The sequence below is a fragment of the Canis lupus genome, chromosome 6, assembly GCF_048164855.1.
Source record: "Canis lupus baileyi chromosome 6, mCanLup2.hap1, whole genome shotgun sequence".
NCBI classification, from domain to species: Eukaryota; Metazoa; Chordata; class Mammalia; order Carnivora; family Canidae; genus Canis; species Canis lupus.
The window spans coordinates 28,205,836-28,226,777 of record NC_132843.1 but is presented as its reverse complement, the minus strand read 5'-3'; the positions used below and the strand labels follow the sequence as shown (position 1 = coordinate 28,226,777).

Below are 20,942 nucleotides of genomic sequence, written 5' to 3'. Positions count from 1 at the left end.
TGTATCCTCACCTAGTCTTTGTACTACTGTTATATTTTGCTTCTACATATTATAAACCCATTATCTTTCTTAAAAAATTATCTTACTCTTATACAGACTTTAATAGTAAAAAGAATATTATATTTACCCATAATTAGAATTTCTAGTATTATTTTGAGTAAATCCATATTTCTATCTAGTATCATTTCTTTTGGTATGAAAGACTTCTTTTAACATTTCTTATAATGCAGGTTAGTGGATGAATTTTTTTTGAGCTTTTAGAGTCCAAAAAAGTCTTTATTTCACCTTCACTTTTGAAAGATATTTTTTGTTCAGTATAGAATTCTAACGAAATTTTTTTCTTTCAGTAATTTAAAGACACCATTCCACTGTCTTCTTACTTTTATTATTGGACTAAAAAAAAAAAAAAAAAACAGGTTTGCTTGCATTTTCATCTTTATTTCTCTTTATGTGCCATGGTTTTACCTCTGGCTGCTTTTAAGAATTTTTCTTTATCACTGGTTTGGTTTTAAGTAATTCAATTTTAATGTTATTTCTCAGAGTTTTTGTCATTTTTCTGTGTTTTTAATTTACTGATCCTCTTAGGTTTAACGGGTTTATAGTTTTCATAATACTGAAAAAACCGTAGGCCATTATTTCTTCAAATATTTTTCTATTCTCCTTCTGCAATGCTCCCCCAAGTCAGTTCTAGGAACTCCAATTCCACATATATTTGGCTGCCTAAAGTTATTCTACAGTAGGCTAACTTAGGTTCTGTCCCTTTTCTTTCAGTCATTTTTTGTCTGTTTAGTTTTCACTAGTTCCCATTGCTGTTTCTTCATTTTACTAATCTTCTCCTCTGCCTTGTTAAAATTGGTGTTAATTCCTTCTAGTGTTTTTTTTTTCTCATTGCAGTTTAGTCTTTAGATGTCTGATTTGAAACTTTAAAAATATATATTGTTTCTAGTTAACAGGTTCATCTTTCCTCTAACTTCTTGAAAATACATAATGCAATAAGTTAAAATAACGTGTCTTTGTCTATTCTATAATCTATGTCATTTTTTAATTGGTTTTGATGGATTTTGTCTCATTTGGGGTCATATTTTCCACCTTTATGGGGTTAGTAAATTTTTTTTTTCAGGGCTAGTGATTTTTGACTGGATGTCAAGCACTGAATTTTACCTTTTTTGTTGTGGATATTTTTGTATTTATTCTTGTCTATTAACATACTTGTGTTTTATTTTGAATGCAGTTAATTTAATTGGAAATATATCCTACCAAGCATTGCTTTTCAGCATTTTTAGGGAGAGCCAGAGCATCCTTTATGCTAGGGTTGCTTCTGTTCCTCTACTGAGCAAAACTCTTGTGAGTACTATACCTGATGCCAGTCTGGCTAGTAGAAACAGTATGTATTTACAGCTTTATGTAAGTTCCAAGAATTTTTTCTCTTTTGATGATTCTTTCTCCAGACTCATTAGGTTTTTTCATAGTTTTGCATTCATCATTGTAGTTTAAAACTTGAGAGAGGCTCTCTGCTGATCTCTGGAGAAATCTCTCATTACAACTCTCCCTTTGCTGGTTTTCTGCCCTGTAACCTCACACTATCTTGGCCTCCTCAAGCTCCCAGCTCCATTCTCTCACCAGTCTGGAAACAACCAGTCTCTGCTTGGGTTCCCCCTCTGCATCGCCAGTTGGAATCCCCTCTCAGTAGCATCTTCACCAACTCATCTAGACAGTTTCTTCTCTTTCAGGGATCACACTCTTCAGTGCCTGATGTCCAGTATTTTGAAAACTTTTGTATAATATATTTTGTCCAGTTTTCTATTTGTTTTAGTGCATATTTCCCAGTCACAGTTATTCCACTTTGTCTGGAAGTGGAAGTACTGGAAAATCCTTAAACTAGGAATGAAAATAGGTTTTGTGCCAACTCAGTTCGACTAATGAGGGCTATTAAAACTATGATAGAGATTGTGAGGTTACCTCTATAACTCTGAATTACACCAAAGTAATCCTTAAATTCTATGATTACAAAAGTGAATAAGGCCAAAGACTCTCAACCAAAGAGAAATCAAGAAAATAAAAAAATGGCAAGGACCGCAGACTGTGTGGCACTGAGTACTGTCAGTGGAAGTAATGAGACAGATAATAAAGTAATTTTGGCGTATAGTCACAGATGAAGACCTTTATTTAAGAAGCCTTCCATCTACAAGCGATCGTAAACAACATAAGCTTCTCTAAATAAGTAGAAGTATTGATGGTAGGGTGTAAAGAAAAGCCAGAGAGACAGATTGGAACTTGAAAAGCACCTGGAGACTTGAGGAAATTAAGAAGCCAAAGAACAAACCAGGAAAAAGACAGAAAGAAACAACAGTAAATAATGAGCAGTGACAGAAGAGGCTTGCCAGTGGTCTAGAGGAAATGATACTAATAAAAAGAAAGGTAACAGGCACAGCAATGATCAAAATAACTTAAAGCCACTACATATGGCTTCGTCAAGGAGGCTAATGAATCTTAGCTCTTCTCAGGCACTTCTGACTTCTGCACAAACCCTTCTTTATTCCTGCAGCTTCTGTGATGGGCAGCTGATCCATATTCCCTAATCTCCTGCAGTTACTTATTTGGAGACACCAAACAGATCTCATGATCTACTTAGGCCATTTCCTCTTACTGAGTTTTCTTCTTCCTTCAGCAGCCATCTTGTCCCTCTACTTTTCTTTTTATTTTGCAATATCCTCAAAGGGCTCATCCACGTATGCCGCATCCAGCCACTCTCTATCACATAGCCTTGTTATTATCTGAAAATTAATTTCTTTTTCCCTATTAAATTGTCTTTTGAAATTATATGGTCCATGAGGAATGGATCTGTATCTAGAACACTCAAAACTGTGAACACATAGTAGGTGCTCAATAGACATTTGCCAAATAAATAATTCCATCTTTGCATATCTGTTCCACTTATCTTTCTACTGTATGAGAAAATTAATCTTTACACATTGACATGAACTTTAAAATTTCAATCATATAATGAGTGTTATTACTATAATGCCAGGATTAACCAATCAAATAATATACAAAGGCTCAAAAATCACATTAATTTGAAAGAAGCAGCAAACAGGCTAGCAAGGATTTAAATAAAAAGTTAACAAGGGAAGAAATAACTTAATGTTCACTGAATAAGAAAGACTATAAAACTCTGGCAGCAAGAGTGTATGAAGTTTAACTTAGTTAACAGGTACTTGAAGAAAAGTTATGATGAGAAGGTTTGACTCCATAAATAGGACAAATATTATATTTTCTGAGATATTATCTGTTTAACTGGAGGGTGCTGTCAAATACCTTTGTCAGTAATACTTGATATATGAATGTTCAGTATTCCCAACCAAAATGGGGAAAAAGGTGTTTGGGATTTCTTCCAGCTAGTACCTATGGTCAAAAGCCTCATTTTGAAAGAGTGCAGATGGACTTACATCAAAGCAATAATAAAAAGTGACCCACTTCTCTCTTCTGCACTTAGACATCTTATCTGAGCCTGTTGATGCTAACTCTGTAAAATCAAGTATGACTACTGTGGCTGCTTATATACTGCAGTCAATAGAACTGGTTCCAGATCAAGACTTTCTGTTCCATGAGTAAAAATTCATTCATTCCTGGGCTAAGACAATCTATTTATTTATTTATTTTAAAGATTTTATTTATTTATTCATGAGAGACAGAGAGAGAGAGAGAGAGAGGCAGAGACACAGGCAGAGGGAGAAGCAGGCTCCATGCAGGGAGCCTGACATGGGACTCGATCCCGGGACCCCAGCATCACGACCTGAGCTGAAGGCAGAACCAAACCGCTGAGCCACCCAGGCTGCCCAATCTATTTATTTTTAATTGTGGTCAAAACTACAAACAAAATGTAACCATCTTAACCATTTCTAAAGATACAATACACTAGTTTTAGTCATATACATTGCTGTATAACAGAACTCTAGAACTTTTTCATATTGCAAAATGAAAACTCTATAGATCTATTGAAAACTAACTTCCCTTTCCCCTTCTCCTCCAGCACATCCACCATTCTACTTCCTATTTACAAGAGCTCGACTATTTTAGATATTTCAAATTTAAATGGAATGATGTAAAATTGAGACAATCTGTTTAATATTAGATTCTCTTTCCTATTACATGATGCCCTAGGTGACACAGTCCTAAAGCCACTTGAAATAAATAAACCTTCTGAGATGTAGGGTTGAGAAAAAGTGTCAAAATAGTTATATACAATGGCAAATATTGACTCCAAAGAGAGTGCCCATGAATCTAAGTGATTCAACATATTTCGACCACGTATCCCAATCTTATCTAATGTAAAGAACACACAAAATTCAATGCTATTAATACTATATTATCAGTTTAAATACTTTTCAGATTTAATTTTGAATCTGTAACCTACCAGTAGAAAGCATATTTCTTCAAGTCAATAGCCAAGTATTAGTGTCTAGCTTGCACTGAAAAATAGACTTTCTGGTTTGAAAAATACTTGCAGAATATCCAAGTACGTGAAAGACTGTGCACTCAGTACACAAAAAAATTTGAAATGAAAAAATTAACATTAAGACAAGAGTAAATATATATCTTTCATGTTGATTTGGTTTTCAGTGATTATGAGACTTACAGTATGTCGCCAAATAATTATTTATTATTACTCAATTTAGCCTCATCTGAAGATGTGAATTAAGTATGCATGACTTTCATTGAAGTGTATAGAGACTGATCTCTTCTCTGAAACTGATAGGAAATGGTCTATGATAATTTGTATAGCTGTCTGAATAAATAATAAAAAGGTCATAATAAGATAATGGGTAAAATATACTGAAAAGTAAAATATTTAAGAACTAGTAAGAATAATCCATTCTGCAGACTGGACAGCCACCATGATATTTCTAGCACAAAATTCATGTATTTAAATACCAGAAAAATCAAGAATTTAGACAACTGAAAATAAAGATATAAATTTTCACAAGACAAAGTAGAATCTTACCTAGAGAAATATGCCCCAAGAATTTCATAAATTTCCATATATTCAAATACCTCTGTGGTGTACAACTTGCTTAACTTCTCTGCCTATGGCAAGGAGCTTCTTAGATGACCCCAATGACCCATATCTCCTGCCCTTGTATATGATCATCTCCCTTGGTGTGTACCAGAACCTATGACTTGCCCCTGCTATAGCAAATGTGATAAAAGATCACTCTTTCAATTAGGTTACATAAAATGGTAACTTCTGTCTTGCTAGTAGACTCTGTTACCTTTCTGGCTTGTACATTTTGATGAAACAAGTAGCCACTCTGGAGAGACCTACATAGCAAGGAACTGAGAGTGGCCTCCAGCCATTAGCCAGCTAGGAAGCCCACAATCCAAAAATCCACGAGAAACTTATTTCTGCCAACCACCATGTGATGAGCATGGAAGCAGCTTCTACTCTTCCTTGGTCAAATCTTCACATGAGAATATAGCTTCTGTCAACACCTTCACGGCAGCTTGCAAGAGACCTTCAAGCACAGGAACTAGCTAAGACTTGACTAAATTTCTGATACACAGAAATTGTGGGAAAATAAATGTGTTTTAAGCCACTAAATTTTTTGGATATTTGTTCCAAAGAGAGAGTACTAATACACCATCTTCAAAGAAGGGATATCTCACAGTGTTACTGCATGAATTAAATGATAAGTATTAAATATGAAAAATTAAATTTAGTTTAACATACAGTTAACTAGATGCCTATGCTTGTTCTCCAGTTAAGTAACTTGTGACATTCCAGCCAACGGCCAGAAGAACATAATTCACCAAGAATATAAAACATATTTGGTAACAACTTGAGAGTAACTTATACCCTGAACTTTATTTTCATTGTACTTTTTTACATTATAGACTTTTTTAGAGCAGTTTTAAATTTAAAAAAAGATTTAGAAATTTTTAAAGACTTAAGATATACTTCTTCTCTTTGACTCATAGTTTCCCTGATATTTAACATATTCCATTAATGTAATATATTTGTTACCACTGACTAACCAATATTGATATATTATTATTACCTGAAGTCCATAAAATCCATAGTTTACATTAGGGTTCCTCTTTGTGTCCTTGTGTTATACAGTTCCCTGGGCTTTGAGAAATGCTCTACCTATTTATTTCTCCCCTCCCACTGACCCCAGGCAGTCATTGATCTTTTTACCGTCTTTATATGTTTGCTTCTACCCTATGCTTTTACAACTGTAGTTTCCTACAGTAATATAACTTACTCTTTATTTTTTAAAAGATTTTATTTATTTATTCCTATGTGACACAGAGAGAGAGGCAGAGATGTAGGGAAGGAGAGAAACAGGCTCCATGCAGGGAGCCCGATGTGGTACTCGGTCCCTGACCGTGGGATCACACCCTGAGCCAAAGGCAGATGTTCAACTGCTGAGCCACCTAGGCATCCCTAACTTACTCTTTAAAAGACCAGTAACATGCAGTGAGTCAGAGTTAGTAAATGTGAGCAAACATTTAGGCTTCTCATGTTCTTTACTGGAGTTTTCCTTACTTAGGAAATTTCAGCATATTCTGAATTTTGATAAAGCATTACTTTCTCTGGTCTCTGTCTCTCCCTCTTATCTCAGGTACATTCTTTTTTTTTTTAATTTTTATTTATTTATGATAGTCACAGAGAGAGAGAGAGGCAGAGACACAGGCAGAGGGAGAAGCAGGCTCCATGCACCGGGAGCCTGATGTGGGATTCGATCCCGGGTCTCCAGGATCACGCCCTGGGCCAAAGGCAGGCGCCAAACCGCTGCACCACCCAGGGATCCCTCAGGTACATTCTTTATATTAACTATTTTCTTATAATAGTATTTTAAATTCTGTCACATTTTAACTTTATTTTTGGGGTAAAGAATATCAGAATTGCACACAAGCGAAAATATCATGTATTTCGCTTTTGGATTAAGAAAGTATGTGACTGGTGGTGGTGGCAGACACATAACTATCCTTCTAATTGTTTGCCTTAGCCCAATCCTCAGAATTCACGATGGCACAGAAATTCAATAGGCACAGTCATCTTAGGATTCAAAATTCATGCACGGTATCCCATATGTAGTCAACAAAGTTTGCTAGGACTTGACGACCTTCATTATCATTATGATTCATACCACTGGACCAGACTTTATTTTTTTTTTAATTTTTTTGGACCACACTTTAATATTAGTTCCCCTTGAAGAGAGAATCTTTGCAACATGCCTGATATAATAACAGATATATTAGGTTCACCCATCTGTCAAGGGTAGCATTTCTTATTCTTTTTCCTTGACTACTAAAGTATGTATTTTATTGATTAGTATTATTTCATGATTTAAGGTTATAGTTGTTAGAGTGAATTTGGGAAACAGACCTACAAGTACACTGAATTTGCCAGCAAAAGACCCAGACATTTTGAAATAGTCTTAATATGGTTCTGAAAAGCAAAGCTCCAGGCATTATGCTGTGATCTCTTTATTTCTGTATTTACTGGAATGTCATAACACCCACTATATTTTTTCTTTCTTATTAAGGATTTTATGTACATTAAAATAAAACTTTTATCCTTATTTAAAGGTAATAGTTCTGGTTACTACTAATTACATAAGACTAAAAGATATATTGTGATCAGTGTTCAAGTTCAGATGGTTACAGTAATATGCATAGAGAACACTGCACCTAAAGAAAACATAAACCGGTTGTGAGAAAAATCAGTATCTAAAGCTAGATTTCAAAAAAGGTGTCCTTAATTTTGGAATAATGTTGAAGTTAAATTTTGTGGATGATAAAAAAAAATTTGTGGATGATATGAAGGTCCTAAATTTATCTTTTCTGTAAGTGTCCAATTGTCCTATCAATGCCTGTTGAAAAGATTATTTTCCCCAATAAATTGCATTAGCATCTTTGTTGAAAATCAATTTACCATAATTGCTAGAGTTGATCTCTCAATTCATAGTTCTGTTCCAGTCATCTACATGTCCATCATTATAGCAGTACTATACTGTTTTGAATACCGTTATGTCTTGTTTTCTATTTCTGCATAACTAATTTCCATAAATGCAGTGGTTTAAAATAACACAAATTCATTAGTTCATAGTTCTGTAGGTCAGAGGTCCAGGCCGGCTTGGTTAGGTTCTCTGCTTGGTTTCTCACAAGACTGAAAGATGTCAGCTGGATTGGGCTCTAATCCAGAATATCTGAGGAAGAACCTACTTCCAAACTCATTCAGGTCATTGACAGAATACATTCCTTGTGTTTGTATGATTTTGCTAAGGGGAAAAAGTCATGTGAGCCACGTTAGAATTTTATTATACTGTAGCTTTAGAGTAAATTCTGAAATCAGAAAGAATAATCTTCAAATTTGCTCTTCTTTCTTAAAATTATTTTTGGCTGTTTTTATTGAGATTCCATATAAATATACTTTATCAATTTCTGCAAAAAACAGATTATCAAAACCACGGGAAATCTGATAGAAATTGCAACATATCTTGATTAACTTGAAAAGAACTTCCACTTTAACAACATTGAGTCTTACAATCCATAAACATGGAATACTTTCCATTTATTTAGATCTTTAATTTCTCTCAGCAATGTTTTGTTATTTTCAGTGTACAAGTCTTACTCTGCTTTTATTAAATATATCATTTTAAGTTGTTCATTGGTAACAAACAGAAATAAAATGGATTTTTGCCTATTGATCTTGTATCCTGTAACCTTGTTGAACTCATTTATTAGTTCTATCAGGTTTTTTTTTTATTACCTAAGATTTTCTACATAGAGATCACATTGTTTATGAACAAAGACAGTTTTATCTCAGTAACAGAAAACTTTCTCCAAAATAGCTCTTCTATTCTCCTCCATTTGTGCAAATACACACACACCATCTTTATATCTTTGTATCTCAATGATACAATTGCATAATTATTGTTTTATCCAGGTGTCTTTTAAGTTATATAAAAAAGGATGCAAAATTACTTTTACCAGTGCTCTATTTCTCAGTGAATTTGAATTACTGTCTTATGTCATTTCATGTGAACAAACTTCTATTAGTATTTATTGTAAAGCAGGTAAGCTAGCAACCAACTCTCAGTCTTTATTTATTTAGGAATGTCTTTATGTCACCTTTATTTTTGAAGGATAGCTTTCCTTGATTGCCAGGTTTTTGTTTTTTTCTTTATCTCATTGACTATGCATCCTACTGCCTCTTTATGCCATTGTTTCTGATGAGAAGTCAGCTGTTAATCATATTCTTTTTATATCTACAGATCTCTTATTCTGTGAGGAATTTAGTACATTTGAGCCAGACATTCTATTAGATATATCCAAAGAACATAACTTTTTCTTTGGTTTGGTTTGTCAGAGAAGTATGGTGAGACTTCTGGACTGCCAATAAAATCTATGCTTCTTTTTTTTTTTTTTTTTAAAGATTTTATTTATTTAATCATGAGAAACAGAGACAGAGAGAGAGGCAGAGACACAGGCAGAGAGAGAAACAGTCTCCAAGCAGGGAGCCTGATGTGGGACTCAATCCCAGGACTCCAGGATCATGGCCTGGGCCAAAGGCAGGCGCTAAACCGCTGAGCCACCCAGGGATCCCCAAATCTAGGTTTCTTACAGCAAACTCAAAGATAGCTTAGTACTAGATGGAATTAAAATAAATATTACACATTAAATACACATTAAAATTAGATAGAATTAAAATGGTAAGGAACTCAATTACCACATGACTACATACAGCAGTTAAACAACAACAACAAAAATTTAATCAAAACAATACAAGGAAATAATCCTAGAACAGGAAGTAGTCCTAAGGCACTTTGGACTGAAGGACAACAAAAACTCTTTTGACAAAACAACAGAGACCATGGTAGTAGAAACCACCAGGAAACATTTAACATGTACTCAGCAATGATTTGTCTTTAGTATATTTCAAATTCTGTTCAGTCCATGACCCAGACCCAAATTAAGGAACATGGAACACATAATCATGAACAAAATGGAAAAGTTTCTATAAAAGGTCTTTTACCAGGTCAGAACAGCAGAGATTCATTAATATCTATTGTTTATGGCTGAAAAGCAATGATGATTTTGTCCAATTTATAGAAAAGGGGAAATCTCAAAAAGATACCAAATCTCTTTTTATTTTCTTGACAAAAAAAAAAAAAATGAAGAGGTAAGAAAAATAGTAAGGTAGGCTTCTATACCAACATTTTTGAATGACAGTGGGAGAAGGTACTCAAAATGCTACCTAGGTCTTTTTTTAAAATAAAGAATACTTCAGAAATGCTGTAATATTTCTAAAATGGTAAAGCCTATCAAATAAGACTAAAATAGAAATTATAAGCATGATAGCTTGAGGTGACATTAAGTTCAGATTCACAAAAGAGGAAATAACACTCAACCGTGGTAAAAAAAAAAAAAAGGTATACTCTAAAATGTACATTGGCTAAAACTGTGGTTATGAGATCCTTCCACATCCAAGATCAAGGTTATACTGTGGGTAAGAACTATTTCTTAAGAGGGGAATGAAGTAACAGATACATATCAATGAAATATTTTAATCTAAGTAGAACAAGTGAAAAACATTTCTAGACACCACAATGAATCCATGCTGAATAAATTAGAAAATTCACCTTTGAGGCATAGCAAGAAAGAGAATGAAGGAGAAATGAGGAAAAAATTCACCTTGTAAATAGAATAATTTATTTTTAAGGAAATGATAGAAGTCAAAGAAGAAAATCATAAGGTAGAGCATTCTTCTGGAGAACTGTGGATTTAATAAAACTATAAACAAAACTTATACAATTTGAAGCAGATGCCACCAATGCAAAGAAGAAACAGAAAACATCTCTTAAAGTAAAATAAATGCCTCATGAAAAATGAACTGCTACCATCTCCATCACAAAATCTAGAAATTGGTTAAATTAAAAAAAACACACCTTATTTTGAGAACAAATAATATTTAATGTTTACCTGATATCCTCATTCAGGATCAGAGTCCTCACGTTGTGATGCCCTTCCTGACAGAAAACAAACTCATTGACCAAATTTACCCAATTCCCATGAAAAGGAATGAGAAGGTGTTTATACTTTTGTTTAGGTAAGAAAAGCTTGTCATGAAGAACAAAGCAGATGACACAGGGAACAAGATGACAATCTCCACTTGGCATTCAAAAAGAAACTTATTTTCCTTCTCTAAATGCAAATGGCAGAGCCTATAAGTGGCTTCAATTTCATTTTCATTGCATGTAAGACATAATGACTTGACTACCAGGCATTTCCTGAAAACATGGTTTTGAAATTTTCTCATGACTAAGTTAAAATGGAAATTTAAAAGTATCTTTCTTGTTTTGTTTTGTTTTCAACGGTGTTCTCTCCATGTACTTGGCCAAAATCTTCATTTTACTATTAGTGATCTTTTTAGTTTTGTTCCTCAAAGTTTAGGTTAGAGAGTCAGTGCTCATTATGATGGATCTCTAGTGAAATCACCAAGAATCACTAGCTTAAACATAAAACATTAATACCTGAGAAAGTTTTATTTTCCCCCAATTTCAGAAGTTGATAAAAAGAGTGAGGCCTCTTTATTTAGGAAGTCTTCAGAGCCCCCTAGATATCTTTAGAGGCTTCTAGTGATTATTTCTTGACTCTCAGTCTATATCCTTAAGGTCCTAAGACTCTACACCGGCAAATGAAAACCCCTCTGCTTCCCTTCCAATAACCCTGCCAAATGGGTTGCCCTTCATTTTTGTGCCCCCCAACACACTTATGTCATACAGAGGGAAGGAGTGGAACTACAAAAGCAAAGGTCAGAAATATGATCTTTATGTACAATTTTCTCTTGAAAATTGCCCACTCGAGAGCAAGAGGCAAGAACCACCTTCAAAACTGCCTGCCCTAGGGCAGCCCCAGTGGCGCAGCGGTTTAGCGCTGCCTGAAGCCCGGGGCGTGATCCTGGAGACCCGGAATCGAGTCCCACCTCAGGCTCCCTGCATGGAGCCTGCTTCTCCCTCTGCCTCTCTCTCTCTGAATAAATAGGAAAACAAAACAAAACAAAACCGCCTGCCCTGCTTTCAAAGTGCTGGGGGAAAATCCAGCTAAACCATCAAGATTAGCTGTCACCTTTCTCTGCCTCATTTTATAGCTTAGGTTTTTCAGAAATCAGAACAAAAGAAAGTATTTCTAATTAGAATACAAATAACCCATTCATTCTTTGGCCACTTCTTTCTTTCTTTTTTTTTTTTTTTAACTTTATTTATTTTTCTTAGTAATCTCTACGCCCAACATGGGGCTCAAAATCAGGACTCTGAGATCAAGAGCTGTATGCTCTATTTACTGAGCCAGCCAGGTGGGGCCATTTATTCAAAACAAGGATATGTTCTAAATCTGAGCTATACAACATTCCAGGAAAATTATTATCTATTACTTTAATCTTTCCATCTAAAGGTGTACCTAAACTTTAAGTTCAAAAGTGAAGTTTTCTTAGCCCAGGCTCTTATCATATCTGAGATAGTTGTCTCTAGGCTGAACAGCAATTATGTTCTTTAGAAGGGTTGCAAAGAACCATTCACAGGATCTGATATTATTCAAAAGGGGAAGATAATACCTTAGCACATTAGGTATGCTTTAATACTTCATGTGAATGGCTTGGCCCCCACTGCACAGTTTTTCTACAATGTTTTAGTATATAAGACTTTCTGTTCTCAACTATTTGAAGATTTAAACTCATTTGGATATGCAAAAGATACCAAGTATCACTTGTTAGAGGGCAAGTTTTAGAGCTTATTTCATATCACAACTGGCAGGGTTCTGAACTGTCATTTAATTATACAATATGTGCCATTTAATGATATGTATGTAAGTGTTTTATTATATACAAAGATTCTCATGTATACTTATGTGATTAATATATACACACAAACATAAAATCATCCAGAATATTTCAATTTTCTCCAATTAAAGATTTTATAAGTGACCAAGTCACTTTTATTATTGTAAAAATTTAACCATGAGTTAGGATAGGCTCATTAGTGTTTTCCATAAGGACAGTGAGTAACAAACAGGCCACCTGATTTTCTGTAAGCAACAGAGCAGTGAGTTTTCTTTACCATTCCTGCTGTGCTTTCATACAGCTAGGAAGTCTCCCACTGACCCATACCCTGCTTCAAGCAATCATCCCTGACCTCTGGGCCCCAGGAACAGGGAGATGAAAAAAAGGAAGTAAATGACACTAACTCAATCACATGCTGTATTTACACACTTTAAGACAATGTTATATTCTGTGACTCAAGGTAAAGCAAATGATTCTTCTGACATCTTGCTGATCCATTAAAGTCAAGAAAAGGTAAGAATAAAGACGCTTACCTGTTGTTCTTGCATTCTAGCAGCACCAAGTTCTGAGAGAGATATGGTGAGTTTCTCTTGCTGTTCTGATAGATATTTCTGATAGAGACTTAGAAGTTCTTGGCATTCTCTATACTGTAGCTGAAGAGGTAAGATTGCAAATTAAGGGAAAAAAACGAATAAACTGATTCAAACTGCATCTATCAGCGTTGCTTTTTAGATTCCAATGAACAAGAGAGAAAAAAATGCAACCACATTTGGTGAGTGCAAGTAGATGAATACAGTACATATCTCTACCAAAAAAATCATGAAAACAATAATTCATAAAGAGAGTAGCAATAGTTATCTCATTTGAGGAGAAATTCCTCTCAAGCCTTTACATGTAAATAAATAAAAATAAACATGCAAAAGAATGAAGTTAGACTCCTCTCTCACATATGAAAACTAACTGAAAATGGATCATTGACCTAAATACAAGAGCTAAAACTGTAGAAAACTCAAAAGTAAATCTTCATAACCTTGAATTAGGCAATAGTCACCTGAAAGCACAGAAGGCAAAGAATAAATGAATAAATTGGACTTCAAAATTTAAAAAACCCTTTTGCTTCAAAGAACACTATTAAAAATTGCAAAAACAACCTTCAGAATGAAAGAAAATATTTGCAAATCATATAGATGATAAAGAACTGGTATTCATAATATATAAAGACCTTGTACAATTCTACAACAATAAAAACTACTTAATCTAATTAAAAACAATGAACTTGAATAGACATTTCCCAAAAGAAAATACACAAATGTCCAAGCAGCACAAGAAAATATGCCCAATATCATTAAACATTAGGAAAATGCAAATCAAGACCACAATATGAGATAATACTTTGCAGCTACTAGGATGGCTATAATTAAAAAGTCTGACAATATAAAACTTTGACAAGGATATGGAAAAATTACAACCCTCCTATATATATAGCTAATGGGAATGTAACATGGCACTGTTGCTTTGGAAAACAATTTAGCGGTGCCCTCAAAAGTTAGGCACGGAGTTACATGACTCAGCAATTACACATTTAGATATAAGCCCAAGAGGGATCCCTGGGTGGCGCAGCGGTTTGGCGCCTGCCTTTGGCCCAGGGCGCGATCCTGGAGACCCGGGATCGAATCCCACATCAGGCTCCCGGTGCATGGAGCCTGCTTCTCCCTCTGCCTGTGTCTCTGCCTCTCTCTCTCTCTCTGACTATCATAAATAAATTAAAAAAAAAATTAGATATAAGCCCAAGAGAATAAAAAATATATATCTACACAAAAACTCGTACATGAATATTCAGGGTAGCATTCTTCATAATAGTGAAAAAGTGAAAACAACCCAAATGTCATCAAGTGATAAATGGATAAACTAAATGTGTATATCTATACAACACAGAACACTCTTCAGCCATAAAAGGAAACAAAGTATTGCTACATGCTACAATATAGATGAATTTTGAATATATTATGTAAACAAAGTCAGATATAAAAAATCACATATTGTATGATTTTATTAATATAAAGATGGGTTTTTTTGTTGTTATTGTTTTAAATATCTATTCCAATGAACTAGGGGAAAGAATATTCAGTTCTAAGTATACAAGATCACAAATAAAAGTTATATTCATCCATGTTCACTTTCTCTTCTCCAATTTTCTGAAGTACATATTATATGAGAAGAGCTGAAGGAAACAAAATGCCCAGAATAGGCAAATCCACAGACAGAAAGTACATTAGTGTTTGCCAGCAGCTAGGGTGGGGGAAGGGAATAAGGAACAACTGTTAAAGGGTACTGGTTGGGGGGGGGGGGTAATGAACACGCTCTGGAATTAGATGGTTGTGTTTGCATAGCTTTGGGAATATTGTCAAAACAACTGAATTTCACACTTTAGACCACACTGGGTTCATTCAGGGTGGCATGGCTGTAGACTGAACACTTCAGAAGGGTAAATTTTATTATATGTGAATTATATCTCAATAAAACTACAAAAGATGCAGAGTAGAAGTGATAATACTATTTTGGTGAAAATAATTATGCTTAATTTACAAAGAAAGTTCTACCTATATTAAACACAAAGGGATTCTAATTAGATTTTTTTTTAAGATTTTATTTATTTATTCATGAGAGACACACAGAGAGAAGCAGAGACAGGCAGAGGGAGAAGCAGGCTCCCAACAGGGAGCCTGATGTGGGATTCAATTCACTGACCCACCCAAGTGCTCCTTGTTTTGTTATTGTATAATGTCAATTAAGTCAATGTTTCATTAATAAACCCATAATCAGGAAATTTCCTGGCCAATATACCTCTCTACATTTTTCAGGTCTAACATGAAGAACACAGCAACCTAACTAGGTATACTCTCTCCTACAGTTCCTCACACTTGCAAAGTGCTCAAGATGAAGATGCTAAATTGGAAAGGTCACCTAACTGTGCAGATCAGGGGTGGGTGACAGTTCCATCCAAGAGAGATTTCTATTCCTTCTCTTGTGATAATTTCCTCCACAGGCCCATTTTTCTCTCAGATAATTTCTAACTCTCCCCCTTCGCACTTATTATGTATGCTGTTGGTATAAAACTTACTGTCCAATGAGATTATTCTGTATAAATACTTTTACAACAGCTCATCATGATTAAGGGTGGGAATAGTATTTTGTAAATGTCAAAAATGGTGACTGGTTTCAGTATTCCTTAACATTTTTATAACCTAATCATTGCCTCTGGGCAGGTTCCTGTTCTAATAACTTTTGCCAATCATGACTGCATAAATAACCAATTGCTTCATTATTCTTATTATTAACCTTTAACAAAAAAAAAAAAAGGAGCCAGAGATGGCTCGTAGAAGAGCAGCGGTTTTAATAAAAGGACAGGTTACTAAGTTTAAAGAATACATTAATTAGAAGAGCTTGCTAAATACTCAGAATCGTAAAAACAGTAACAATAGAATGAAAAGTGTTCTAAATAAGCTAATAGGATTTCACAGTCAATGTATGTCAGACCAGGCTGGTTTTCCATTGCCATGTTTTTTGTCAGTAAGCTTCAAAAGACGAGAATGATGTGCAGTGGTCCCAAGAGTTCCTGCCAGCTATGATGTATATAAAAAGAATTTTTTAGTCTGGCTGTTACCATAGGCAGTAATGTTTATAGTAGATGAACATATTAGCTTGGATGCAGAATAGGAATTTTCCTCTGGAAAAAGCCAGCACAATTATACAGCCTAAGAGTTAAATGTCAGCATTTAAAGACAAATTATAGGCAAATTCATTTAAACATGCTATGTATGCGGCAGAATATAAAAACAGGCAGTCCTATCCTTAATCAGTTTTTTATATCTGTCTTGATTCACCAGATTTTGAAATGCTCTCCTTTTCCTGGAAAATCCAAAATATATGTCCAGGCAATATAGTTATTTTCCTAACACAATGAGACTTTACCCTTCCATCTGGAGAGAGATTTACATAAGGAAATTGTGGGTAAAATGCTTTCTTCACTGGGAGAGAGAGTATTCTGAGAATAAAAAAGATATATTTAACTCAATCCTGGCCAAATGACAGAAAAGAATGCAACAGATATAGAACATCCCATCTAAGAGAAGGTGTACACCAAACCGTGACTGACAAGAATCTAACATACAGGCAATCTGTCCAATGGCTATTCAAGAACTGAAAGAAATAGCAGTCATCACAATCTCATCAAAGAAAGAAATCTTCATAAAAACATAAGTATAAATTAAGATCATATCAAAACCTAAATATCAAATTAATTAGCTGAAGTGGCTGATGGAAATGGTCATTTTGCAAAGCTGTAAGCCTTAACTCCAAAATGCATTATGTAGAAAAATACAAGTAAAGGTCAAAGTAGAATGAATAGGGAGTTAGGGAGAAAAAAAAGTCATGTGAGAGAAAAATCAGAGGTAAAGGGAAAAGGACCAGAGACAGGATACATTACTAGTAGGCTGCCAAAGTAGAAAGTGACTGCCTTAAGCTGAAAGATTTCCTCTGGCATAGCAAAGACCACTCTTTTACCCCAACCTACCCTTGCCTTGGATATTTGGGATACTGGGATCTGGTACTTAGGGATTCTGATTTAATACAGAACTCAATGAGGGAAGGTCTATATGGGAGGGGAAAACAGAATCATTAAACCAAAAACAACAACAACAAATAAAAAACACAACAATTCTCCTTTTTTGGAACCATGACTCCTTGGAAAAATGGCTAATTCCCATTCTGGAGTATGGAAAGTACAAAGTAAGTTGAAACATGTTGCTATGCTATATTGCAAAAAAAAAAAAAAAAAAAAAAAAGTGTGCAAAGAGAAATAGATGGGAGCTTGTCAAACAGAATGGAAGCAATTCTGAAGGAGATTCTCATTAGTTAAATTTGGGACAATTTGAGCATTGGAAGGGGTGACTTTAATAGCAAATTGAATAAATAAATATTTACCAGTTCACCATACTTCCAAAGTATCACCATACTTCAAAAAACCAGAAAAGCATGAAAGGGGAAATATGTAAAGATCTTCTTTACAGAAGAATCCTAGCTACTTACTTGGAAGGAATGGTCAAATTTAAAAAATCACCCTCCAATGTAATCATTCATTCAGACAAGGATCATTAATGGGGACTGAAACCAGTAGATGAAAGATTAATAAATAAGATATAAGGTGTCAAGAGTAGTTACTTAGAGAATGTGCTTTTAAATGGTGAAATCTGGCAGTCATTATTCAAAGTGAATTAATTTAAGATCACTAATAGTGAAAAAAAATAAAAAATTACATACATAAAAAAAAAATTACATACGTCCTAATGTATAAGGTAGGCAATACTGCCAATGAAATATTCTTGCCAAATGTTTTTATTTTGATTTAATCAAATCTGTAAACTTAACTTCAAGGTCAAAGAAATGAGAAAAACAGAACAAGTTAAATTATAGCAAGAAGAAACAATCAGACAAATCCAGAATATGGGAAATTTTGCAAAGTAGTCTTCAAACTCTTTGAACTCTCCAAAAAGTCCATTCCATGGGGGGAAACAGTGGGGGTTGGAGGCTATCCTACAGGTTGAAGATGCAACCAAATGTAACCTCTGGCCCATGACTGGACCGTAGCTCAGGGGAAAAATAGCTCTAAAAGACATTCTTGGAACAACCAGGGAAATTGGAATATTGACTCAATAGCTGATATTATGGAATTACTGCTAATTTTGTTAAGTATCATAATGTGGTTTATAAAGTGAAATGTTCTTAATCTTATGAGATGAATGTAAAGCATTTAGGGTGACATATAACACTTGGACAGAAAAAAGTAAGCAAGTAAGTTTTTATATATGTAAGTAAATAAATTTATTTATATCTGTATAAGTTTATATAGATATATGTATATTTATATAAATTTATAATAAAAATAAAAGCAAATATATGAGAGGACGTGAAGCAAATATTGCAAAACGTCACTAAGTGTGAAATCGAGGTAGCATATATATGGTGGTTCATTATACTAGTCTGTCAACTTTTGAAAATTGCCATAATAAATCATTGCAAAAAACTTACTTTTATTACATTTTTGTTGTTGTTTTCTTCTTTCTACTATTATTCAGTTTCCTCCTGTCTTCCTTCTTCCACCATAGGTTTCATGGTGATAAGCAAAATCGTAAGCATCAGGTTAGACTCCCAGGAACTCTCTACACAACTCCATGTATTTGTGGTCATTAAGTCAGGTGACAAACCGTTAGTATGATCTGATGATATACCAACAGAAATCTACCTTTGTGCCAAAGATAGGCATATCCAGGGTAGCAAAAGATCATTTTTAAAAAGCCTGTCGTTTCTTCCAGTTGTTTAACAAAGGTAGTAATGTAGAGTGACTAGAGCATGGGCTTAAGTGTCACCCAACATTCTCGGCTCAAATCTTTCATTCTGGTGCTCAGTAATAATGTAACTTTGGATAAGTAACTTCTCTGACATCCTCATCTGGAGATGATAATACCTACCTCACCTAACAGGGCAATTATGAATATAAATAAGCTAATAAACGAAAAGAACTTAGCATAGCACAGAGCACAAAGCATACATTCAATAGATTTTGTGAAAACGGATCAAGGGCACAAGAGATAAGTGTTGGCAAGGATGTAGAGAAAAGGGAACCCTGGTGTGCTGCTGGTGGGAATGTAAATTGATACAGCCACTAACAGTATGGAAGTCCCCCCAAAATTAAAAATTAAAGTACTGTATATGATTTATCAATCCTATTTCTGAAGGAAATAAGTCACTATCTTAAAGAGATATCTACATCCTTATGTTCACTGGAGCATTATTTACAATAGCCAAGACATGGAAGCAACCTACATATCTGTCAACAGATAAAGTTAAAAATGTGAAACACACACACACACACACACACACACACACACACACACACACAGAATATTATTCAGCTTTAAAAAAGAAAGAAGTCTATTTGTAGCAATATGGATGAACCTTGAGATTATTATGCTAAGTGAAATAAGTTGGACTGAGAAAGACAAATACAGTATGATCTTATTTATATGTGGAATCTAAAAAGCTGAACTCATAAAAAACAGTGGTGGTTGCTAATGGGTGGGGGTTGAGAGAAATGAGTGATGGTGAAAGGATACAAACTTCCAGTTTTAAGATGAATAAATTCTGGGGAATCTAAGGTGCAGCATGGTAACTCTAGTTAATAGGCACTGTATTGTATACTTGAAAGTTGCTAAAAGATACTGTTCTCAGCACACACACACATACACATACACACACACACACACAAATAAGGGAGGTAATGGATGTACAAACTAACCTTATTATGGTAATCATTCTGCAATCTCCACATATATGAAATCATCACATGTACACCCTAAATTTCACAATGTTATATGTCAAATATATATCAATAAAGGTAGAAAAAAATGATATCAAGGAGCTGAAAGATTAAAACAAAGATCATGTTCTAGGAGAGGCATTTAAACAGGATACAGTGGAGATTTTTTTTCAAAAAGTGGGGGTAAGTGGTCACTTTGACAATATTGCAGGAAGGCAGGAGGAAAGACTCCAGAACAGAGTAGATGTGAACCCAGAAATAAATCTTGGAAAAGGAGTATACTGATGCACTGGGTGGGCAGGATGGGGGCAGTCTCTCTGCTGAAAGATCATCAGGACTAAAGGCATGGAAAAACGAAACTGATAAGCACACTAATGGAAGCGCAAGTAGCACAGCATGGATGGTTAACTGGTCATAAGTAGGGAGATGTGTGAAGAGACTGCAGAGGCAAAGAGGGGTCAGATCTGGAATGTTACCCTAAGTTATTGAATTTTATTTCCATATAACTCATTGATGTTTTACAACCAATTTGTATTTTATAAAGATACCTTTGGTGGGCATGTGAAGGGTAGACTGGAAAGCTTAAGACCAGAATCAAAGCAATCAGTTAGAAACTTGTCACAACAGTCTAAGTGAGAGATGCAACGGACCTAAATTGAACAGTGGTAGAAAGTAGGGAGGTTGGAGTTTTAAAGGGAAATTTAAGACACTTCCAGCTTATGA

The 20,942-nt window shown here is 34.6% G+C and overlaps 1 protein-coding gene across 18 annotated transcripts in view; it reads right to left on the bottom strand.

Annotated features, from left to right (window-relative positions):
* Positions 1–20,942, bottom strand: part of KIAA1328 (KIAA1328 ortholog) — a 366,532-nt gene that overhangs the window by 212,907 nt on the left and 132,683 nt on the right. For all 18 annotated transcript variants that reach the window (XM_072829337.1, XM_072829338.1, XM_072829331.1 and 15 more), the window contains one exon: positions 13,378–13,505. In XM_072829337.1, coding sequence (XP_072685438.1) covers positions 13,378–13,505 — 128 coding nt within the window. The remainder of the gene's footprint in view (positions 1–13,377; positions 13,506–20,942) is intronic.